The 27,101-nt window shown below is 35.2% G+C and overlaps 1 protein-coding gene across 1 annotated transcript; it reads left to right on the forward strand.

The window, feature by feature from the left end:
* Positions 1–8,807: 8,807 nt before the first annotated feature.
* Positions 8,808–27,040, forward strand: sim2 (SIM bHLH transcription factor 2). The gene is made up of 11 exons (XM_083568258.1): positions 8,808–9,731; positions 12,005–12,087; positions 13,067–13,156; positions 16,581–16,689; positions 17,100–17,185; positions 20,580–20,779; positions 21,245–21,351; positions 21,766–21,913; positions 22,375–22,537; positions 23,984–24,374; positions 25,275–27,040. The coding sequence occupies exons 1-11, from the start codon at positions 9,557–9,559 to the stop codon at positions 25,931–25,933; spliced, it is 2,211 nt and encodes a 736-aa protein (XP_083424384.1). The 5' UTR covers positions 8,808–9,556; the 3' UTR covers positions 25,934–27,040.
* The last annotated feature ends 61 nt before the right edge of the window (positions 27,041–27,101 follow it).

The following is a 27,101-nucleotide window of genomic DNA, read 5'->3' on the forward strand; positions in this document are numbered from 1 at the left end:
TTATTATTATTATTATTATTATTATTATTATTATTATTATTATTATTATTATTATTATTATTATTATCATTATTATTATTATTATTGCACTTAATACGTTTTTATTGACAAGACCACTCTAGAACACCACATTAGCATACTCAGGCTCCTTTTTTGCCCCACCCACTGTATCACTATAGCACAAATGAAAGATTTAATGTTTGACAGGTGCAGTTGAGGCATCCTGCGGTTGGATTTTTTTTTCTGTTAATGCAATTAATTACCCAACTTAGGACACATAAGCATGATCAGCCTCTAGGGAGCAGCCACTGGCCACTGCTCGCAAATGCACACTCCACAAATTTGTGCAAACTACTTACGCTCTATGTAATGAGTCCAAATGACCCATTTAAGCGCTCTGAAAACAAATCTGTTTTGCTTGTATGGCTTCACAAACATGTAGCTAGAGTCCTAAGTCCTGAAGCTACAGCACAGTCTGACATACTCTATTAGAGTCTCATTAGCTCATTAGTAGCAGGAGATGGATGGTGACTCTCTAACAGGTTTGTGATTAAGTACCTCAGTGAGATGTGTTTTAAAGCAATAGGCTCCATTTGCAAAAGGATGCAATTAAGTGTCTTTTTAAGGAGATTCCGAGTGACACTCTCTTTTTAAACCCAGATAGTAAATACTGCAGTTACATGTATCGCTTCACACACACATACATTTTTACCTATGAAATGTTAATACATTTAATTTGTGCCTGGTAAACATTAGATAAAGACACTAAGAGTCTTGTACAGGCTCTTAAGCAGAACGAGTTGGCTTAGTGAAACTATGCTCATTTTTAACTAGCTAAGATCAAATCAGGAAACACCTAAGACACAAGTGTTTGCTGAAATCTATGATGAAGTAATTATCTAATTCAACTTATTATTGACATAAACTCCAACTCTTTTATAGGTATAATTACTTTCTCTTCAGTCAGCCTTTCAGTAACCTTGTGCCAAACTATTTGATAGCATATGCATATTAGTACATAATGATAATAAGTTACAAATATATATTATGCAAAAGGGAATGTACCATACATGATTCAGTAATGCATGAAAGGCGCTTTTAGTTATTGTTTGAGTGATTGTTTAGAATAAAGACTTTGGTTTTATTGCCAAAAACACATCATTATGTAATATGTTTTCATTCAGTACAGCATCAGCTGTTTCTGGAGAACTATAATCAGATGTTTCAGATTTTTCTGAAGAACCATCATCAGCTGTTTTGGGGATCCATCATCAGCTGTTTTTGGACAACCATTATCAGCTGTTTCTGGAGATCCCACTTCAGCTGTATCTGAAAAACATAAGCTGTTCTGGAGAACCATCATCAGCTGTTTCTGGAGATCCCACTTCAGCTGTTTCTGGAAAACATCATAAGCTGTTCTGGAGAACCATCATCAGCTGTTTATGGAAATCATACTTTAGCTGTTTCTGGAGAACCATCATCAGCTGTTTCTGGAGATCCCACTAATGCTGTTTCTGGAGATCCATCTTCAGCTGTTTCTGGAGAACCATCAGGTATTTAATCAGTAGTTTACTGGTTCACAAATTAGCATGATCTGTTTACTTAGGGCTGTTTTCTGAAGCTGGAAAGAAAGAGTGTTATAGGTTATATGGTCTTAACCTAAACCTTTACTCATATTTAATGTTGCTGAATAATGACTGAATTTTTTTAAATGATTTCAACGAATTGATGTTAAGCTCTCCTTTCTACATACTTGCATAGAACAAATTAAACAATGAGTAATGCTTTTGTCCAGTTTAATAAAACTAATAAAACACAAAAGTGCATACTTGTTTAGAAGAATAATCAATGACTGGGTGATGTGATGTTGGACAAGACAACACAGAAAACCCTAGATGTGTTGTTCTTCTTTATGAGAAACATTAAGGCACATAATTAATGAAAAAAAATCTGTAGTTACATTTTAATGTTGTGGAGACCAGTTATCACTTACACCAGTTGTAGTAGCAGCAGTTCTTTTACCGACCTTTTTTTTTTTGTGTGTGTCTTGAAGCAAATGAATATGTAGTTTGTTATGTTATTAAGACACAAGAAAAAAAAAAAGTCCTCCGTCTTAAAAACTGTTGCAAACAACTGACAATGATGATTTCTTCCAAAAACTTCAAATAAATGTCTCTTTACTTCACCGAATTAAAAATGATTCAGGAATCTTCATTTATAAAAGTTTTCAATTATTTGTTTTAATTATTTGCGTAGTGTTCACTATTTCACACATTACAAGTCCATGTAAATATAAGATATTAGAATAAACTCATATAAATCTATGATTGGATTTAAGGACAATGCTGTGAAAATGAGCCAACATTCTATCCAGGTTCAGCAGTACGGTGGTACTCAGTCAGTAAGATTTAAATGAATATGCCTTTTGGGTGAAATAAAAATTCTAAATTATTTCTAATTGTTTCTATTTCTTATTTCTAAATCTAAATAAAATAGTTGTCTGTGGTCTCTAATAAATATAAATCGTTTGTTGATTTTTTTTATGCCACACCATTAGGGGGCGCAGCTGTGCATACAGATAAAATGTCAATGCAAATAATTTAATCAAAGTTTAAAATCGTGATGAATTTTATAGGTTTTAGGAGACGAAGACTAGTAAGATGTTATTTTTACATATAGATTTGTCCAAGACTGAGACTTTGGAATTATTTAAGCAACTTGATTTGCATTCAGATGATGCTTATTATTATTATTAGGTCTAATGTGCAACCGGTGCATTATTCCTAATACTATAATATTCAAACACTATTACAACTTAATAAACAGGTATTACAAAAAAGGTGATAATTTTGAAACTTCTAAATCATTTTGAAGCATCTACATTTTCAATTAGGAATGTTGTGTTCAAATCATAATTTTTTAATTCGCGATAAATATATATTTTCCTTGTAACGTGTAGGTCACATGCCTATGTCTTATGGTGTTCAAAATAGCTATCAAACAGAACAACTAAATGTCTGTGGGTTGTTTGACAACATGCATGATTTTTGTTCTCACTCATGTTATTTAAGTGTTGCAATCTTTTAATTTCAATGCCCATATATACTCTCATTTCTTTTTCATTCAACTTAGTTTTCCAAAGCCCAGCCTCCTTTTCCACAGCTGTCATATAAAACTGTCATATTAAGCAGATGTTGTATGGCTGTGTGGACAGAGGGAGTGTACAGTGATTACAATGTAACACTGATATAATCTCATTGGTGCATATAAGGTATCAAAAGTATGCAACCTATTAGTGTTTACTGTCATCTGGCCTCATATCCTCTTTCTTCCACATATATCTTTTTCCTGCTGCTGTACATTTACATTTATTTATTTGCCAGATACTTTTATTCAAAGTACCTCACAAATGAGGCTTCAAACTCAACCGCTGATGGCTAATGGTCTTGAACAATTACATCCTCAATTGCTCTCTGGTGATTCTGGGATCGAAACACCACAATCTTTCATGTAATGTCTCAGCTGATTTTATCCATGTTACTACATTACTTACATCATTTACTAACACATAGACGTATTATTTTCATGTCTGTATTCCATATTGGAAAAAGAAGAAACCCAAGGAATTTTGAAACTAATTCTGTGTTGTTCAGGTATATAATCACAGATGTTTGAATTGAAGCCTGCCATGGGCGCAAATGTAAGACAAATGGAATTTTTGGATTCAGACAATATCGTAACTGTCCTGGTGCAGAAAAATGTGTGCGAGTACCACATGAATTTTCATATTTACAGTTCATCCATTAGCTGTCTGTCTGTCTGTCTGTCTGTCTGTCTGTCTGTCTGTCTGTCTGTCTGTCTGTCTGTCTGTCTGTCTGTCTGTCTGTCTGTCTTTTGCACCTCTTGACTGCTGCTGTTTTTTGCACTACATTGTGTCTGTCCATATTCACTCCCGGGTATAGTTTTTACAGTTCTTCTCGCACAGTACTGTATAATCAAAGTATACAGTAGGTTTACTAGTCGGCGCTATATTGGGTTTTGTGTCTTGTGTTGTCTTGTGTTGTCTGTCTGCACTGTCTGTCTGTACTGTTTTTCGTCTGCACTGTTTGCACTAGGTTGCACTCGATGCATGTATTGTGTTGTAGCCCAGGAGATTAGATCTCCAGTATACTTGCCTGTATATATCTTACCACATAAAGCTTTGTACGAATAAGTTTTGATTATTTTTTTACTAATAATTATTAATCCTTTACAACCGATAAAGTAAAACAGCTTTGATTGATATACAGCAAGCAGATATTCAGGAGAGAATGACATGTTCTCTTATTGCAGTACCTTTTGTGAATATAGTTATAGCAACATACTTGTACCTCAGGGTTTTTGGTTTGGAAAAAAAAATGTCAAAAATCAAACTCTGATACTGCCGAAGGAAAGAAAATATATATAAACTCAAAGACTGTATATATATATATATATATATATATATATATATATATATATATATATGTATATATGTATATATGTATATATATATATATATATATATATATATATATATATATATATATATATATATATATATATATATATATATATACATACACACAAACACAGTATACATCGTTTTCACAATGTAAGCAAAACAAAGCAGTTTCCTGTTAAAAGTGTACACATCAGGTGCAACATGTTTTACTCGGCAACAGCAATGTCTGAGACAATAGCAGCAGATGAGCATTCCTGACCTAATCTATTACATATTTTAAGTACTGCAAGCTTTTCTTTTATTTCATGTTTTTTAATGAAAGCACTGCAGTAAATGTAACACCTACATTGATGGTGTTAAATGGTTGTGTTAAATGTATATAAATGTTGCTAAATCCACTACACAATGTCAAAAAGTACTTTATGTGCTTTTTATGCAGCTAGTAATGTCTAATAATTTATATGAGCTGGCTAGCTAAAAATCCAAGCAAGCTAATGAAACCCTGACATTATTCAGGTAAGTTAGCTAGCTAGCTAACCCATGTGGAAAAACACACATTTAGAGTTGCTATAGATGAACCCTATTGAAACAAGTTTTTAAAGGAACGCTTTCAGGTCAGATGGAACCAATTAAAAGTTTGATCTAAAGCTTTCCAGAAGGTTCTGTTATCACTACAAAATGATCTTTTTTAAGAGCGCAGAGAGGATGAGGAGCTGTTTTCTGGAAGGAGGCGGCCATGGTAATTTAGCTACTCTCTTCTCATTAATCACCAGCCTCTGACACCTCGTATATTTACACTCTGCACACACACACACACACACACACACACACACACACACACACACACACACACACACACACACACACACACACGTGTGTGTAAGGAGAATAGAAAGACATAAGACGTGGAGATCTTCCACATCTTAATTAAAAAAAATAAATTTCCATATATGTTATTATGTTTGAATGCCAAATGAAAACACAATTTTACATCACTTATTTAATTTCAATGTGATTTAAACTTGTTGTATGTTTAGTTCCACCTAAGCATAAATCATAGTAAAAAATAGAACACTAGCTGATGTTTAGCATTAAATTAGTAATATGTAACATAAAAAGACTTTTAATTATTAAAATTAATGCAAAATATTAAAATTAAATTAATGCAAAATATTCATATATGCAATGAATAAAATACAATTCTTAGCATATTGTCTACCATTTATTTAATATGTATTTATATGATCTTATTTTAGAAATAAAAATTTTGTATAAACTATTTATATCAACCATAAGATAAATGGATGCAGGTTAGCATTGCCGCTTCAAAGCTCCAGGGTCTGTAGCTCAATCCTGAGTTCTGTTTAGTCTCTGTATGGAAGTTTACATGTTTATCCCATGTCTTCTAGATGTTTCCTCTGGGTTTTCCAGTTTCCTCCAATCCCTGCAATGGATTGACTGCCCATTCAAAGATGAAAGCAGGCATAAAGTAAAGCATTTACTAACGATTAAGCAAATTAATTAGTCAAAGGCATTTTATATGTTTACCAACTATACATATCATTTTGCCATTTAAACTCTAATGATATATATTTTATTATTACAGATCATTTAAGATGAAAATTAAAATTAGAGTTTAAGTTAAATATTACTGTAAATTAAAGATTTTAAATACCTTTAAAACTAATTGAAAGATCTTTCTCAGCAGATTAAGTAAATCAGAGTATTTTAGTGTAGTATATCAGACCTCACTTATCAAACCTGACATCCAGTTACAAATTCATTCAAACTAGATGAGCTTACATGAACATCTCACCAGTTTCCTCAACCGACTGGTTAGCTGGCTAAACACATCTTTGGGTTTTGGGGAGACCAGTGCTTAATGATCTAAAAGCAAAGTTTCACAGCTGCTAGTGGAAAACCTTAATGAGTTACTGATTTCCTCTCATTAGGTTTAATGAGTTTGAACCATTCACTGCTTCTGGGACACCTCATTCATTCACTTCCTCTTCACTCACTTTAGGTTTCAGTCAATTGTGCTACAATAGTTTTTTTCACAGTATTGTTTGTTTAGAAATCAAGTTATTGTAATAATATTGTCATAATACAAAGGGATAAATAATGAACCAATGGATATGTGCTATTGTGCTATATTAGTCTTGGAGAACCATATAATTGAAAGAACGACAACAAAAACAACAACAAAAATTTATGAATTCTGTGTGGTTTTGAAAACGTATTACACAATGTACGACAATGTATGTTTTAACGGAAAGATTCTATTCTGTTCCTGTTTCTAGTTATTAGTCCATTCCCATGATATATATATTTTTCTTGTTTTTACGCATGTTGTTTTATTTCTTGTATCTACTAACACTTTTGTGCAAGAAAAAAGTAGACAGTTAAGAAAATAATACAGCCTGTTTAAAACATTCACTAATGTTTGAAAATGTTTCCCGAAGGTTTTGAGTCACCAGCATTAATGTACCTTTGGAAATTATTTTCCAGGTTCTGGAACTAGACTGGAGGAATGGATGTCATTATTCCCAAAATATTCCCTTTGTTTTTATGATGTTTTTATGATGTCTAATAATGTTGTTTATAATCCCCTACAGATTTTCAGTTATTTTCAGGTACAATATTTACATGGTGAGTGCGAACACCACTGCACATGATTTACATAGATTTATACTCTTGTATAATGTGGATGAAGAGTTTGTAATCCTAGAAGTTCAGGCCATCATGACAGAAAATTTTTATCATTGATTTGCATTAGATTGACATGCACTAGGCCACTTGTGACAGATGGACATCATTTATCTTGTCTCTGTCTCTCTTGTGGGGTTTTAATTGTTTTTCTTTCTTTTATACTTTTCTTACAATAGTGAACTTGTTTTTTGGAGTACATGGTTTATGCTCTGCAGTCCTACCATTATATACTACTAAATGTTATGCTGACAATCTGATCACATCCTGCACTGACATTTTCAGTCATCTGAAGAGCCTGAAATTTTTCTTTACATTAATGTTACACTATATATGAGCTTCATGGGCATTCCTCCTACAATTTGCAGCATTTCTCATAGGGCGAACTTCTATAGGTGAAAAATAAACAGATATTTTATTAATGAATAGATATTCAGTGCCACCCAGACGAGGATCGGTTCCCTTTTAAATCTGGTTCTTTTCAAGGTTTCTCAGAGAGTTTTTCCTTGCTCTTGTCACTGGCTCGTTCATTAGGGATAAACTTATAAAGAACAAACGTATAGACACTAACATATATAAAGCTGATGTCCATTGTCAAATCAAATTAAACTGAATATTTTGGAAATCAAATCAAACTTAGATCTGTTCAGCATGTTTATAGCCATATGGAATAGAACATGGTACTAGAAACTTTACATTGGGCTTTCTATAATAATCCATCAGTTGATAGAAATTGAACTCCTGGGTATCACAGCCAACCCTCCTATTCAAATAAATCTGCTAAATACTCAATAATTAAATATATATATATATATATATATATATATATATATATATATATATATATATATATATATATATATATATATATATATATATATATAAATTTTTTTTTTTTTTTTTTTTTTTTTTTATTTATGCTAAACTTTATGTTTGTATTAGATTTTTTTTTTTTTTTTTTTTTACTTTTTATTATTATTTTATTATTATTGTTTTGGGAGAAAACAAAATGATTTTTTATATTCTTCTGGTTATGACAAGTTTATAATAAAACACGAAACAAGAAGTTAATTCAAAGGTTGCTTTGGACATCTTTTTTTGAAGATTGAGCTGAAAAAAAAAAAAAATTTATTTTAACTACGAAACATATGTAATGAAGACTAGAGCATTTCTGTGCAGATTTCGCCGCTGAAGGAACATTACAACTGTGCGCTTTTGGTGCGCTGTTTTTACGCGCAAATGCGCAACGACTGCTCGATTTTACCACTACTCTATAGTGGGTTCAAAAGTAATTGCCCCCCATGTGTGCGTGGTTCTTTTTGTATGTTTGTTTTGCCTTTTATAAGTGGCAGCATGTAACAGTGTTTCCGTTTGAGCAGTTGGTAATTGTGCGTCCATAGCCTACATAGACACCAGATCCCTCATAATGTAATAAGACAACCAACAGTGTGTCTCTAATGAAGATATTCAACTTCATGTTTTGCTTTTTTGCAGCTTTTCCCCCCAAGGGCTCATAGCCGGGAGTGTGTGACGTCACGAGAGATTCTGCCTCCTAGTCTATGTTCCATGTCTCTCTCTCTCTCTCTCTCTCTCTCTCTCTCTCTCTTACTCACACACACTCACACTCACACACATGCACATGCCGAGGGGTCTATTAGCAGGTCACACTCCAAATATCATCACTTTATCTTCCAGGATTATCACATCGGAACAAAGCAGGCAGTGCAGCAGAAACCGCATCGGAAATGAGGAATACACACTCTGATAACCAAGAGACTTTTTCAACGAGTTATTTATAAGAACCTTCTTGCAAGGAGGAGTGGGATTTATTCATAAAGCATGGATGATCATCTTAGATCGGATGACAAGAGTTTTTTACTAGAGCTTACATAAGCTTTTGGATGGATTTGTCATCATTAGAAGAACTTACAGACTAAACACACCACCTGAGAGCTTCTGTCCACCATGGGTAGGTTAACCAAGTGGAACCGGAAAAGATGATCCAGCAGAATGAATACACAGGATGAACTGTTGTCGAGTTTACTGCACTTACTGTAGGCCTTATGGGTGGTCGGATACATGCATAAAATTAATCGTTTAGGGGGAATTTATCTGCTTGATTTTTTTTTTAGCAAGAATATATTTGACAGTATTTTATAAATCCTTGCATTGTGCAGCTTGATGTAATGCAGAGGATTGTGGCGCAATGTTTGTGTTATAGTCAGTCTTTCTACATTATTCTCCAGTGACCACGTTTGGTAACTTTGGAGTAATTTATAGTGCAAAAAATAAAAAACGCACGAGCGAAACCCCCCGAAGTTTGAGGTGGGCTTTTATTATGCGCGGCGGTGTCGCGACGTGTCCGAAATGAAGGAAAAGTCCAAGAATGCGGCCAAAACGAGACGCGAGAAAGAAAACGGAGAGTTTTATGAGCTCGCCAAGCTCCTGCCTCTGCCGTCGGCCATCACCTCACAGCTGGACAAGGCCTCCATCATCAGACTGACCTCCAGCTACCTGAAGATGAGGTCCGTGTTTCCCGACGGTAAGATTTCCAGCAGACATACGAAGAAGAAATAAAGCGGTTTATCACCCAAGTGTGTTGGAGAAGAAATGAAATAAATCCATATAGGTGTTATTTCCAAACTACACAACTTTTTATTTTTTTATTAATTTGCCAAATAATTTTCTCATTTCAGCTTATTTTAGCACCAGGAAACACTTGAACACGATCTGCTGTATTATTTATCTTTTATATAGTAATAATTAGTCTTAATACTTATATTGCGAATTGTATAATCGATTTCCTTTCTGAACACATTTTAGTGTTATATTCCTGATTCTACTGTAGGAAAAATCTTGGTTTGGAAAACCAGCAATCTTTTACTGTACACATAGAGTAATAATCTTAGTATCCTGCATTCTTATAATTTTGCCCTAAAATAAACCGCTTTTTTTTAATCTGTGTTTACACTGGGAAAAATGCAGAAACGTTTGCGCCGATTTTTTTTTACAATAGTAAAATAGTTCACCAGGCGTGTGGCTTTAATTCTTACTGCCCTATGAATCTGGTCTTTAAGGAGCAGTTCGTCTTTAAGAAAAAAATTAATAAATCATTAGATTGTTTTTATATCATAGTATTGTTTGCACAGTGTAACATCCTGAGGACTGGCATGTTTAAGACTAATCATTTTATTTCGTAAGGTTTTTTGGTTTGTATGGATGTTTATGTATTCGCGTTATGATACAGCTTATGAAGTTTGGCAAATAAATATATACGTAAAATATACGAATATATACGTGAACTAAAATACAAATAAATACAGAAATAAGATCGATAAAAGAGAGAAAATACAGAAAAACATTCCAACGTATAAAAGGAAAACGAGAGATACAGAATTCGTTTTCACTTAGAAGATGCAAAAAATTAAAAATAATAATTTACATTATAATAAATTCGACATCGAAGCAAAGGAACATTTGGGTGGGATTTTATCAATGTGACCAAAATGATTATTAACGAGATGAATTAAAAACTTTTTTTTCAGCCATCCACAATTGAAAGCTAGGAAAATACAACATTGATTCTCGAGGAATCTTTCAGACGTCAACATTCGAATTTCTCCTCAATTCATAGATGAAATCGTGTATCGAAATATGGCAGCTTTTACACGTTTAACGCTTAAATTACGCAGCGATTTTGTAGATTTGTGTCAGTCACAGTGAATGTGTTCATCACACTGGACTCATAATGAAACAGTGGAGGATAATCCTTTAGTCAAATCCGTGGCTTTTTAAGTCTTGGCTCATTCACACAGTTGTGTTTTTCCAAGAAAACTGTTTTTATAAAAATAGCATTAAAACTCCTTTTGGTGGATACATTTATACTGAATTATATATATATATATATATATATATATATATATATATATATATATATATATATATATATATATATATATATATATATATATATAATGTGAATATAGATACATTTATACTGAATTATATATATATATATAATGTGAATATAGATAGATAGATAGATAGATAGATAGATAGATAGATAGATAGATAGATAGATAGATAGATAGATAGATAGATAGATAGATAGATAGATAGATAGATTTAATAAATAATAGCTATTGTAGACTGCAGGTGGTGCATGTCGGCAGCTCTTGACCAAGGCCGGCTTATATTATAAGGCAAATATTTGCCTTTAATATTATAAGTTAAATTAATAACTTAGAATTCATATTTTGAAAAAAATATCTATCTATCTATCTATCTATCTATCTATCTATCTATCTATCTATCTATCTATCTATCTATCTATCTATCTATCTATCTATCTATCTATCTATCTATCTATTAAAAATGTTTTTTAATATTTTGCAAATTGTAAAATAATTCAAAACCCCGACAGAAATAATCTGCTCCAATAAATGCTGTTTCGAAATGCATTTCGCGAAATAAAGCCAGATAAGCACATTTAAATGTAAAAAAAAAAAAATAACGAACGAGAGAAAGAATGTGCACCTAGATAAATCTAATAAAATCCGATAATGAGTACAGTGTGTGTGTGTGTGTGTGTGTGTGTGTGTGTGTGTGTGTGTGTGTGTGTGTGTGTGTGTGTGTGTGATAAACCGAAATATTACGGTTTTTTATTTATAGCCCGCAAGTGATATAAACGCCCGTCGAAATATTTGTCAGCACCCTGAAGTGTGATCAATATCCATGTGTTTTACTGTGTTTGTGTGTGTGTGTGTGTGTGTGTGTGTGTGTGTGTGTGTGTGTGTGTGTGTGTGTGTCTGTAAGGTGTGGGGGAGGCTTGGGTCGAGGCGGCGCGCTGCAGTCCGCTTGACTCTGTGGCCAAAGAGCTCGGAGCGCACCTGCTGCAGGTCAGTGCGCACACACACACACACACACACACACACACACACACACACACACACACACACACACACGTGTGTGTGTGTGTGTTGCTTCTGCCTGTTATAATAATAATAATTGTTATTATTATAAAAATTGTTATAAAAATTATTATTATTTTTGCTTTTTTATAATTTTCTTACATTTTCTACAATCTTATATTTGACACTCATTCAAGCAAAGCCACCTGCAGTGTTTTCCATTTTATTTAATTGAAACATTCTGGGTTTTTTCTTTGCTGTGTGTGTGTGTGTGTGTGTGTGTGTGTGTGTGTGTGTGTGTGTGTGTGTGTGTGTGTGTGTGTGTGTGTGTGTGTTGGGGGACAAACTAAACTATATGAACATGACTATAAGTCATGTTTTAAACTACACTATATGGACAATAGTTTGTGGACACCTGGCTTTTAGATTGTGCTTTTCTTCACATCCTAATCCACATTCAAGTTAATTTGCTGTTATATTAATCTCCACTCTTCTAGGAAGATTTTGGAGTGTTAGTGTAGAGATTTCAGGCACAGGGGCATTAGAAAAGTAAGGTACTGATGAAAGGTATTCTGTAGAATTGAGTTTGGAGCTCCGTAGCAGCCCATTAAATATCACTCAATATCAACTCCATCAATATCAACTCTAAACAATGTAAATCATATCATCATGGCACTCGCTTTGTGCACAGTAGCATCGCCATGCTGAAAAAGATGTGGCGCTTATAGTTCAAGTGACAGCTGAAACACATCCTACACAATTGTGTGCCTCTAAATTTGTGTTTGGGGATGAACCAATACTTTTGTCCATATAATGTATTACATTGAAATACCACTTTTAAAAATCTGTAATAATAAAAGTTTCCATTTCTGTATTATGCTATTTGCAGTTAATTTAAAGCTTTAATTGCATTCTTTTTATTGAATCACACTTGAAATATTTCGACTTTTGATTTTTTTTTTTCTAGACTCTGGACGGCTTTGTGTTTGTTGTCGCCTCAGACGGTAAAATCATGTACATTTCTGAGACAGCCTCAGTTCACCTGGGTTTATCGCAGGTGAGTGCATGTCTACCCTGTATCTAAACTCTATTAAAAGAATCTGAGACCAGGTTCAGAAGCAGGCCATGCTGATATGCCTGTTTGAGAAAAATGTATTTGTCTGATATGTGAAACAATAGAGAGTAAATGTCTAAGCTGGAGAATATTATCTGATGGTGTATGTATGTGTGTGTGTGTGTGTGTGTGTGTGTGTGTGTGTGTGTGTGTGTGTGTGTGTGTGTGTGTGTGTGGGTGTGTGTGTGTGTGTGTGGTAAGCTGTGTGACCTGATGGGATCTTTCGGGCAGGATTTGTTCAATACAGCAGTTTGTGGGATGTGAAAGCATGAAGCGTGTTTGCTAAGCACACTGAAAACACTGAGGTTTAGGTCATGCAAATGTCACTATATATCCGCTGTTGCATATCTGGTTGAGTAAGCTTCGGTCTGCTAACTAATATAAAGGTAACATGGATAAAGCATTTGTGGACTCCATAAGGATTTGAGCTTTAAGCAATCTGAAAAAAAAAAGAACCCATTCTATTAATTGTGTGATGGTTTGTTTGGCTGCGACATTTTCTGCTATTTAAATAGATGACGTGGTAGATGAGTGGTTACAGTAGGTCATGACTAGTTGGGTGGTTAATTCCCAGAACTGTTGAGCCCTTGAGCAAATCTTTTACCCCTCAACAGCTCAGTTGTATATAAATATAATAATTGTAAGTGACCCTGGAAAAGGGCATCTGCCAAATGCCATAAATGTAAATATAATATAACATATACTTTAGGAATTCAGTGTTGTTCTGGTATTAGTAATTTCCATGTCTGTGTTCACATTGTAAGCTAAAACCAAATCCATGAAACAATGGGAGACTTTAAGAAAATGTAGGCAAAGCATTTTACCTGAAGGTAATTTCTTTAAGAAATAAGTCTCGCTCTCTTTCCTGCGTCAAAAAAAAAAAAAAAAAAAAAAAAAAAACAAGAAAAAGAGCCTCCTTTTTCCTACAGGATGTACAGGTCATGTAAATGGCAAACTAGCTTTTCACCAATAATACAATAAACTTTGCATAGCCATTTTGCATGCATGTGTAATACTGTCTACTGTGCTGCAAGGATTTTCCAATTACAGTACATCAAATGAACAGGGTTTAAGATTAAAAGGAAATAAATGGTTCAGCCAGTAGTAAAGATGATTGTGGAAAGTGAGTATTGCTATCTTTATTTATAAGGAACTGCCAGCATTCCTGTAAATAGAGTTTTTTTGGGGATTGTAATGGACGATATAACAATGAATAAGTTTTGTGGATAAAAATGGGATTTCAAGTGTAGTGCACAAAGTAATTAAATATGAGTCTGCAAAGTGTTTTTTTTAAGTGTGCCTATTTCCTGAGAAATGCATTTTATGCTGATTTACTGTTTTGATAAAAAAAAAAAAAAAAAAAAAAAGTGAATGCTGAGTGAGTTTTTATTGAGGTGCTGAGCAAATGATTCTTTCCTAATGTTTTTTGTGTTTTAAATTAGCAAACATATTTGTATACATATGTTATAATATATACAATATATAATATACTGCGTATCGTACGCTGTATAATTGATTTGACTTGGAATTTGTATATTTAATTTGTATATTTGTTCAGAGTTGGTGGCAAGTGACTTGGTGTATGTGTGTGTGTGTGTGTGTGTGTGTGTGTGTGTGTGTGTGTGTGTGTGTGTGTGTGTGTGTGTAAGAGAGAGCGAGAGAGAGAGAGAGAGAGAGAGAGAGAGAGAGAGAGAGAGAGAGAGAGAGAGAGAGAGAGATAGTGCAAGAAAAAACGTGAAAGAGCGCACCATGTGCTGCATTTAGCAAATAAAACCAAATCAAATATATTAATATTCTTGCAAGTGCAGCCAATTGTAACTTTTAATCATGAGACTATGTTTTAATAAAAAACCTCATGTGATTTTAATTAGATTCAATCATTTTATAAAAAAAAAACAACAGACAAAGAAAATGAGGGATTTGATTTTGATTTGTGTATTAAAATGGTGCGAATTAAAAAGATATGGGGTATGTACAACATGTGTTTGGCGTGTTTTACACGTGAGCGTCACATACTCCTATAATTACACACAAACACTCATGTAACACACCTAGTTTGGGTCTTTGTTGGTACTTTTAAAATCCAATGCTGTTTTTACTTTACTCAAATGAGCACTACCTATAAACTACTCACACACACTGTACTATGCAAATAACAAACTTGCTGTTCATGCCGAAGCACCTGCGTATTGCGGCTGTTCAGCATTCGAACAAAAGGTGCACGTTCTTGCTAGAACACATTCAATTCAATAAATGTTGCTTCATTCTCTTAAAGACAATTTGATAAATGCACATGGGAATTTCTGTCCATTAGCAATGGAAAAAGTTATGGTAACGCTTATGTACAAATGTGTTCATAAATGTATATTTCTAAAGTAGTTTTTACTCAAAACAAATGTTTTTGGGAAACATTTGTTTTGAGTAAAAACTACTTTAGAAATATACATTTAATATACATATATATTTGCCCTGGCTGGGAAAATGCCAATGGTGTGCAAAGATTAATTAAGAATTCTTTAAAGAATATTAAATATAATATAGTTCTGATTTATTTTAAAAAAAATGCTTTCGCAGAGGAAATAAAAGAAAATCGTTAAATTGAAAAATTGGACAAAATGTAGAAAACCCTATAAACAGTTCTATAAGTTTTGTGCAGGTATGTAGAAATGTTTTGAATCATATCATACTCAGATGTGAGTCTCTGAATGATGACATCACCTCACTGAATCAGTGCTCTCCTAATCTGGGAAGGTTTGTGCATGTAGACTCGTGTACTTTGCATGCCTTCAGCATCGACACTGTGTATGCGGACACATCGCTAAGCTGCAGCTCCCACAAAGCTCAGCTTAGATCCTGAGCCGCAGCTGCTTAGAAAGCAATTTGTAGCTGAAGTGGCGAGCGGTGGCCCTCGCCGTCTCCGACCTGCCCTGCTAATTTGCGCAGCAAAATAGATCAAAGTCCACCCTGCACTCGGCTTTTGTTTTCACATGCAAATCATCTCCCCCCCTTTTTTTTCGCAGACGTTAACCCTTTGCTTTGGCCGGTGTCAGTGTCTTTTTTAGAGCGCAACTGAATCAGCCTGAATCTCTTTGAATGAGACATAGATCCATTTCAGGGGACTGGGAGCTTAGCTTTAGCCCTAACACCACACCAACCACCCACACTCATGCACACACCAAATAGACATTTCTGTGAGTTGAGGTAATCTTCTTAAATGTCAGAGATTACAACTAATCCTGATCTGGAACATGGTTACATTTACCTAAAATGTTCTAGTGATCTGATTAATTAAAACGCATCCAACACAACAATGCTGACAAATGTGTGCGGTGTTCTCTATAATCTCAAGCTCCTCTCTTTCTCACAGGTTGAACTGACAGGTAACAGCATATTCGAGTACATCCACCCGTCTGACCATGATGAGATGACTGCAGTGCTGAGCGCTCACCAGCCACTTCACCCGCACTTTCTACCAGGTTAGTACACACACACACACACACACACACACACACACACACACACACACGCACGCACGCACGCGCACGCACACACACACACACACACACACACACACACACACACACACACACACACACACACACACACACACACACATATCACTCTGTATTGTTATATGAATATGAGAACACATTCATGTAAACATTTAATATTCAAACACACATACACACACACGCGCACACACACACACACACACACACACACACACGCACACACATGCACACGTATGCACACACTGTATTTTTATATGAATATGAGAACACATTCATATAAACATTGAATATTCAAACACACACATACACACACACACACACACACACACACACACACACACAGTGCTGATCTGTCATATTTATGTGTGTCTCAGAGTACGAGATAGAGCGATCCTTCTTCCTTAGGATGAAGTGTGTACTGGCCAAGAGGAACGCAGGACTGACATGCGGTGGTTACAAGGTAATCTACTACTCACTGTAAACATTTTGATAAGAAACACATCTCCAAACTCAACCGTTTAGGATATAAACAAGACGATTAACACTGTAGGACTACGAAAAGAAGCGAGTGATGTCAAGTATATTCAAAAAGGACAAAGGCATGTGATCAATAACACTGTGTGTGCGTGATCATTGAGATTTTCAAATCATGTTTTACACATATATTAACTTTTGTTCTGATAATGCTGTTTTGTTTTCTACTTTTAAAATGCCCTATATCAGTCTATATTGCAGGGGATAAAAAAAATCAGCAAAATGGCAAAATATTAAGCTTTTAATACATTTTTGTTTTTGTAAATATTAAACTTTGTCTATTTTTAAACCTATCTTTGGTCAAAAAATGAACAGGATTAAAACAAATGCATTCAAAAGACTCCCTAATCTGGATTAACAAAATCTGTCACATCTAATGCAGCCTATCAAGGGCCTAATAACAAGCTCATAAATAGAACCAGGATTGATAGAGCAGGGACCAGAGATCTACAGTATTTGTTGAATTCCTGTGACAAGTTGTTAAGACCATTAAAAGTGTCATATTTTGCCATTTTGATTTGCCAGTAGTATAAATACATGATTGCCATTTTATTCAGTGCTTCATTCATTCCCGTCTAATGAAACTCCTTTATTCATTATGGGCTTTTGTATACGGCTGTATGTTTTGTCAGATATAAGAAGAGAATAGGATTAGTACTGCTCTGAAGTCTGATAATAATGAAGACACTGAATGTCCCAAGTTGCATTAATTTAATGCAGAAACAATGGACCTATCTGAACCAGAAAAATGCGAACCAGGAGCGTTTTAATCGGCAAGGATCACGTATCTCTCTCGTGCTCAGCTGGTTTGTGTTCCCACTGTTCGTGTGAGCATGGATGCAAGCAGCGCTGGGGAAATCGTCCCTGCTTCCTTCAGTCATAAATCATCCTTCCGATTGTTTTTGGAAATTTGTTTGAAATTTAAAATGGCCAGTAAACAAGCTCGGTATGTTAAAGAGTGAATGAATCATGCTGGATTTAGAGGCAGAGCTGCAGATCCCGATAATTGAGGCTAACGGGTCTCTGCTGGGAAGAGCGTGTGTGTGTCCTATTAAAGAGCATCAAGACCCTAGGCAGAGCTCATCTGACCAGAATAAGCACAGATAGAACATACTCAGAGGACACACACACATAGCACACACGCACACACGCACACACACACACACACACACACACACACACACACACACACACACACACACACACACACACACACACACACATCTTTCCTCATCTATCATCATATCCCGCTCTGGAAGATCTGCTCTCCAGACAACAAGAGGTGAGTTTGAAGAGGAGGAGCTGTTGTGTGTCCTTATATGTGTGTGTGTGTGTGTGTGTGTGTCTGTGTGTGTGTGTGCGTGATGTGAAACCTTACAACAGCAGACACATTCTTCTACTTAAGATAAATGTCACGAATAAATTGCATGCATTAAATTTTGTCTTTTTGACTGATGGGATTTTCGTCTGCAAGAAATTTCATGCCTAAACAGTTTTTTTTTCTTCACTAAATGCACAGTGAGGGAAAAAAAGGCAATTTTTGCTTATTGGCTAAGGAGCTGGGTTACTGATCGGAAGGTTGGGGGTTCAAGCCCCCTATATCGCCAAGCTGCCACTATTATGCCCTTGAACAAGGCCCCTTAACCCTCTGTGCTCCAGGGGCGCTGTATCATTGCTGACCCTGCACTCTGACCCCAGCATCCGAACAAGATGGGATATTCTATTTGAAAGCAATATATCAAGCAATTTGGATTTATGGTCCTTAACACAGAAATATTAAGCAATGAAATTAATGTCATAGTACTAGATTAACTTTATTAACTTTCACTTTTCCACATAAAAAATAAAAACAAAAAAATCATTTTAAAAATAAAAAAAATCCTCAACTGTCAAATAAATAATAGTTTAAATAATAGAATTATCACATATACAGAGGCAGTTTAAAATTTAATTGATTTATATCTACTTCAATCTGTAATTTGGATAACACATTTTTGTGTGTAAATTACAGTACTTTTAAGTTGACCTGTTTTGATTTTCAATAAAGCAATATGACTAAAAATATAGAATTATGAATGTAAAGTAGAAGAGAATTTACTGTTCTTCTTCCTATGATCTCCATGAAAACATTCCACAGGTTAATATATATATATATATATATATATATATATATATATATATATATATATATATATATATATATATATATATTATAACTCGTGATTAATCGCAACATAATCGTACATTTTTATCCATTTTAAATATCCCTTAAATTAATACTTTTCAAGTTTTTAATGCTATAATCATGGACGGATATGGATGCTTTATGCAAATGTATGTTTATTATTAGTGAAACCAAACTCAACATAAAGCATAAAGACTTAATATATTTGTAAATGTTTTAAAGTAATTATAGTGTTTTAAATTCATCATCAGGATACCAAACGCTATGTTAAACGCTATGAGCTATGTTTCCACACGAACGGTTTTAATTGCCGGATGTGTGCATTATGATGGTTTTTGGTGCCTGGTTTGAGACTTGGCGCAGCAATAAAACAAATGTTTATCTGTTTTGTTTGTAAATCATATATATATATATATATATATATATATATATATATATATATATATATATATATATATACTCTCTTACATAGACTAGACACATTTACTAATATTAAGCATTAACATTTCTTTTTCTGTTGCCAGATAATATATAATTGAGTTTCTGTCTCGAAATAAACTCTGAAAATAAGTCAAATTATGCACCAGTAGAATATGACTACTGAGAGCTTAAACTAAAATACATATGTAAATTATTAGTTATATTTGCCCACATTATTATTAAATGTACAGGGTTTGTTTTGTTTTTCATTGTTGTCTGACTAAAATGTAACTAAGCCCCAATAATAAATATAATACATGACTCATGGAATCAGAGGTTTCAAACATAACGTTAAATGTATTCGTCCATAAACAGAAGTGCATATTTTTTATATTTTATTGATTATACAAGGTTTTTTTGTGATACCATGAGACAAGCAAAGTTTCAATTGTAATTTTGTTTTATTGTTTTCTGTCATTTATATAAAACATAAACATACGTTTATCCTAAAGAAAACTTTACCTGTGTTTAAAATATTTTCATCTACTTTTCAGTTTATGTAAATATAATTTAATAATATATAATAAGGATATTATGACTTATTTTTACGCCACTCTAAGGTGTAGCTACATCTAACAAAAATCACCATCATCAATTATTTTTTAATTAGTAATACATTAACAGCATTTTTGTCTGTTTTTGTCTGTGTGTGCAGGTGATTCACTGCAGTGGTTATCTAAAGATCCGGCAGTACGTGATGGAAGTGTGTCTGTATGAGTCGTGCTATCAGATTGTGGGTCTGGTGGCCGTGGGTCACTCCCTGCCCCCCAGCGGCATCACAGAGATCAAACTCCACAGCAACATGTTCATGTTCCGCGCCAGCCTGGACCTCAAGCTCATCTTCCTGGACAGCAGGTGATGCCTATGACACTCAACATCATCAGCACATGTAGAGTCCGATCAAATCCTAAAGCCGTCCCGTGACAATGTTAATCAATGTAGCAAAGCCTCTGGAAAAGTTCACAGCTCTCAAGGTGTTGCTGAGTGTGAAGGAGAGTTTGCATATTCAAACAAAGGCTACATTTACTCAGCAAATTATACTGGCCAAATCAGATGTTTTTCATATCCGTTTCTGAAGCCAATTTTTTTTTTCTTTCCTGTGATTGCAAATATTTTCCAAATCAGAAGTGTCATGCCATAAAAATGCATGCCAAGTTTATTTTTACTTTGAAATCTGGAGCAAAAAAAGTGAATTATTTAAAAAAGAAGTCAAAATGTGATCAAAACCTGAATGTACCCTGATTCCAGATTGCACAAAATTTTCTTTATAATTACTTTCAATTGAAATTTTCATCATGCTGATTCTTGTATCCACAACAGAGTGGCTGAATTGACTGGTTACGAGCCGCAGGACATGATAGAGAAAACCCTGTACCAGCACGTCCATGGCTGTGACGTGTTCCACCTGAGATATGCACACCACTTACGTGAGTCCCCATAAAACCTGATCAAAGCATATTAAAGCATGCATGACAGATGTGTTAAACACTGCATGAATATGATTCAGGCTGATAATATGACTATAAACATGCTGTACCATTATATTATATATTCATAAACCTCTTAAGCATTAAACCCTTAATGGGATTGAAATGAACCGTGGAACACTTTTCAAAACTGGCAGCAAGACGTTGCTTAGATTTCTGTAAAATACGGGCATGAATATACGCATTCTATTAGACGTATGCATTTCTCCATGGATTCATGCCGTCACCTTGGAGACAGGGATATTAAGTAAACAGGGATATGAGCTCGCTGTGGTTGGAGAAATCGGAGTAGCAAAGGTAAGAGGACGGCAGTGTATCGTGAACTCTCCCTCTCTCTCTTCGCTCTCACTGCAGTACTGCTGAAAGGGCAGGTCACCACAAAGTATTACCGCATGTTGTCCAAGCATGGCGGCTGGGTCTGGGTCCAGAGTTACGCCACCATCGTGCACAACAGCCGCTCTTCTCGGCCGCACTGCATCGTTAGCGTCAACTACGTTCTCACGTGAGTCCCCGATTTCACCCTTAACCTATTTCATATCTTTACATGTTCATGTCATAATAAAGTGAAAAGAAGTTGTTCGTGTGGAGGGATGATTGAGGTTCTGGATCTAATTACGAGGTCTGATTTTATTTATTTTTATAATGTGATGGTGGAGATCATTATTATCAGCTACAATTGCTCAGGTTACCTTTGTTACTATTTGATTAGAATGTTTGAATTATGCCCGGGACTCATTTCCTGTCCAATATGCTTAATATATGAATTGGTGGCTTATATAAATAAAAACTATATCCTGCACTTTTACAAATTTATGCACTGAAAGGGTTCACTGGCTTTATGTATATGTATGCAATGCATTTTTCTTTTTGCCATGATGGCATTTTTTATTATTTTTTTGCATAAAATAACAGATTAATAAAATCACTTTACTAACCCTACATTTGTGTGTATTAATTCAACAGAGATATTGAATATAAAGACTTGCAGTTGTCTCAGGAGCAACTCAGGGCCAGACCAGTCCTGTCCTATAAGAGCTCCCACTCCCCCCCACAGGACTTGCGCAAGCAGTTCAAAACCAAAACATCGAGAGTCAAAACCAAACTCAAAACGTCCCCGTACCCACAGGTATACATACTGTACACAAACATGTCGGTATATGTATTCACACACGTACAAACACAATCATATGGACTTGCACAGTTCTCCAAAATGCAATAGTAGATTATGACTACTGAAATTTAGATATAGGATTAATCTTTTATTTTATTTTTTGCGTATCCATCCATCCATCCATCCATCCATCCATCCATCCATCCATCTATCTATCTATCTATCTATCTATCTATCTATCTATCTATCTATCTATCTATCTATCTATCTATCTATCTATCTATCTATCTATCTATCTATCTATCTATCTATCTATCTATCTATCTAATATGGTTTTCAGACTAAAACGTTACTTTGTCCTAATCTATAATGGAAATGGAGGTTTCTAGCATTTGTAATGGTTACAATCATTAAATGACATACAAATGCAAATTTTTAAGTAATTGAATGATTATACAAAGGTTTTGTGTAGTTTTTGTGTACTTGCCTGCAAGATTTCGATTGTCAATCTGTATTGTTTTAAGCTAATTATTTGAAACGTACGTCAGTTTGTCGTGAAGGAAACTGTGTATAAATACCTGTGTATGAAATGTCTTTTATATCTACTTTTCACTTTTTTTTGTAAATGTAATATAAGGTTGTTGTTGTTGCAGGTGTATAGTGTATTTTTAAGTCATGCAACTGCACAACTAATAAGGTCATCATAATAAATCAGTATTACATTAGTGATAAAGCATTTATGTCTATAGCTTATAGGCATTCTTTATAAGAACAAGCACAAATGACTAGCCAGAATTACCCAGAATTTTTTGAAAAAATTAAAGAATATGAACAACTATTTATCTTGTGCCTAAACATAGTTTATGAAGTTTGAAATTAAGTAAAAATGTTTTTATAATGTTATTTTCTCACATAAACAGAGGCAACAACATTGACACAAATACATTGTGTCCACGTTTCCTGGGGGATAAATATAAGGTTACACACGTAAAAATCCCTTTGTCATTTATTACCTTGAAAACAATGGTGACATGAACCAAAATGGATATGAAGTCCAAAAGAAAAATGAAACCCAATTACGGTCATAAAAGCAAGTAGACCCATGTGCACACTGTTTTCATGGGTCCGGTTTAATTCATTTTCTTGGATTTCAAGTTTCAAAATTGCTGTTAAATGGCACTTACATAGTATCAAGCTGTATGGAAGCATTACTTTCCTTAACCACTTAATGTAAGGGTATGGATAATTTAGAAAATGGGCTTTTGTAGATACTATAGAATGTACTGAGATTAAACATATGTGCCATTTCACTCAGTGCATGTGTTATTTTGATGTAGGGTTAAAATAGGTCTAATAATTCTGGAGGAACTGCGTGAACCCAAAACTCACTCTAGTGGCAAGACTCCAATTTAAGTGTTTATATGTTTAACTGTTTACACGTTTTGCATTTTTCCACTCCAGCTCTCCATGCCCTCTGATAAGCTGGAATCCCCTTCAGGAGGGAGTTGGAAATCGAGTCCTCCATGCAGCCTCTCGGCCAACCAGGAAAAAAGTCCCGTCTCACTGTCCAACCCCGAGCCGGCAGAGATGCCTCCTTATAATCTGCCGCTGCCGTATTCGTGTGCACATGCTCACACGCGCTTCCATGAGGACTGCAGGAAGCTGCGGCCAGTGACGAGTTCCCCCGAGCAGGATGAGTGTCAGCTGCTCTCAGCCCCAGTGGTCCACAGAGACGAACACTGGGGCAACACAGGCTCCCCCAAACACCCTTTAAATCCACGCACACTCAGCACCAAACCTTCTCTACACAACGGCAGCCCCATCACCTCATCATATGGCAACAGTTATGCAGGTAGGAGGACAATGTCCAAATCAGCTGTTTCGGGGGAAAAAGATTTGCCCATTGATATGAATAATTAAACAAAGAATCAACAATACTGAATGAACGAATGTAATCAGAATTAGATTTTTTTTTTACCTCTAATTTACCTCTAATTTTTATATCGTTATATATAAAGATATTTATATTTGTATGTATATATATATATATATATATATATATATATATATATATATATATATATATATATATATATATATATATATATGACTGTATTAGACTGTAGAACAGACATTATTCATAATCACCCTCCAATTCTCATGATGTTTCTTACTCTCTGGTGTTTGTATTGTCTTTTTATAATTTATAATCTCACACTGTTGGTTTCACCCAAATGAGAATAGGTTCCACTTTGATTCTGGTTCCTCTCAAGGTTTCTTCCTCCACTGTCACCCCAGACATGCCCATTGGGCATAAATTCACATAGTTCACTTATTAAAATTTTTGTTCTATAATTATTACATTCTGTAAAGCTGCTTTGAGACAATGTCCATTGTGAAAAGCGCTACAGAAATAAACTTTAATTGAATTAAACAATTGTAAACAAGTCAGCACATTTCTCTAAAATTCATAGACTACAAATTAGAATCATAACCTTTTAACTCCTAATTAAAATCAATCCTATTAGCAAACACGCTTCAATACATCAACTGCACCCTATTCGGAAAAAAACAGCCAACAATTTAGAGGGACCACCGAACGAATACAAATGATCTGATTGTATTAGTAGTAACATGAACATTGTATTTGTATTGTCAGTGCTGTTGTAACAACAGTGCATTGTATGCATAGTTTGTGGTTTTAGAAACATCATGCGCTTCACTAACCGCCTTGAGTATTTTTATTTTGCAGATTGTGGTACGGTGGCCAGGAGGTTTCCCATTGAATCTCTCCATGAGAACTTCAGCAGCTGTTTGTCTTCCTCGAGACCTAGCAGCCGCTTCAAAGAAGAGCCATACGAACATCTCTGCATCAGCCAGAACAGACCACAGACCCATCTACACAATCCTATACAAGGAAATGCTGAAGCCAGGAAACACAGTAAAGACTCGGTAGAGAGGCCCGAGATGACTGCGCCGTGCCGGCTGTTGAGTAAGAACGTCTATGATCAGCCACGTGTATGCCAGAGCTTTAGCCAGAACCTTCCCATGCAAATGGTTTTGCAACAGAAACGTAGGTTGCATATGACTGAGACACCATACAACCCCCAGGGGCAGCAGCAATTAGCTCATGGGCACGGCGAAGCCACCAGGGGTGAGGAGAGGACAGCTCTAAAGGGACAAGCTCCATACGTCTCTCTGAACCTTCACCATGTTCTGGCTAAGCACAGCTCCTTCCCAGCTGTCCCATATTCACTCGGGCACCTGACGGACGGCTATAGCTACCGAGGAGAGGAACTCAATCCTTATTTGTACAGGGGCCAGAGCTCGGCCTCCCACCCTTCCCCCGAGAACCATGGCCAAATCCCGCAATACATCGGCACCTCGGTCATCATCAGCAACGAGAGGTGACATGTTCAGGGTCAAATGTCAGGGGTCAGACAGCAAGGACGCTAAAACTCTTGTGCCAGCAGGTTGCAAACGAACACAGATTCAGACACAGCTGCACTCATGCAAGCCAACGCATGAAGCCACACGTTAATTCAGGTACTGAATATATTCTATTTTTTTGCAAACCGCAAAGCCAGTAACTAGTGCGATATTGAGACAACAGAGCTGGTGATGCTTGTGATCGTGAAAGCTGAGAACTGGAATATTACCTGGGATTTTCAACTGGGATTTCTTTTTTTTTTTTAATGGCCTCCTGGTTGCTCAACAAACATGCAACTAAATATGCAAGAGCATAATCGCTCATTGTGAACTGAAAACTAATCTAATTGTAGGTTTGATTTGAACTAAAAATGAGCAAAATCCCGCTATTTAAATCAACGGCAAGAATTCAAATTTTTCATAGTTTGCACATGGCATGATGGGTATAATATGTGAACCGTAAAGCTTTCCCCCCCCCTTTTTTTTCAATATGCTCATTGGCTCATGAACAGAAGATATAAACAATTTCTTAGATCCTGCTTCAAGTTCTGTGTTGCCTAACAACCGATAATCCACACTAAGAGTTAAATAACAGTAAACTATGACCATGAAGGTGCAGAAAATACCAGTTCTGCTTGATTACAAAGAAATCATTAATTTACTTCTCACAGTGTTGACTTATTTGTGATAAACATAAATGAAATTGCAATTCCAGGATATTATAACGATAAAAAGGTACTTTGAATCGGAATAAAAATTTAAGAAAAAAAACAAACGAGAAAGATGTTGTTTGTATAATTCTATCACTCCATCCAACTTACCAGAGCCCAGGGTTTTTAATCATTTATAAAACAGCGGTTCTCAATGTGGGCTATAGGGACCTCCAGGGATTTTGTTTTCCTTAATAGCAAAAGAAATCATCATCCGAGTCTATAAAAAAAAAAGACAAGAAGCCCTGAATTTAAAACATACACTGTGATTGACATGCATCTGAAGGCACTGAACCTGTGCAAGATCAGCAGCACCTACCTCTGCTGCATGCGCATGATTGGTTTGATCCTCTATTATTGAAGCACAGAGACCTATGAAATTAAAGCCCTCCATCAGAAGCTCTTTCATCATTCTATTTCCCTACTTCTGCTTTTATGAA

Source organism: Silurus aristotelis (genome assembly GCF_946808225.1).
Source record: "Silurus aristotelis genome assembly, chromosome: 18".
Classification (NCBI taxonomy): Eukaryota; Metazoa; Chordata; class Actinopteri; order Siluriformes; family Siluridae; genus Silurus; species Silurus aristotelis.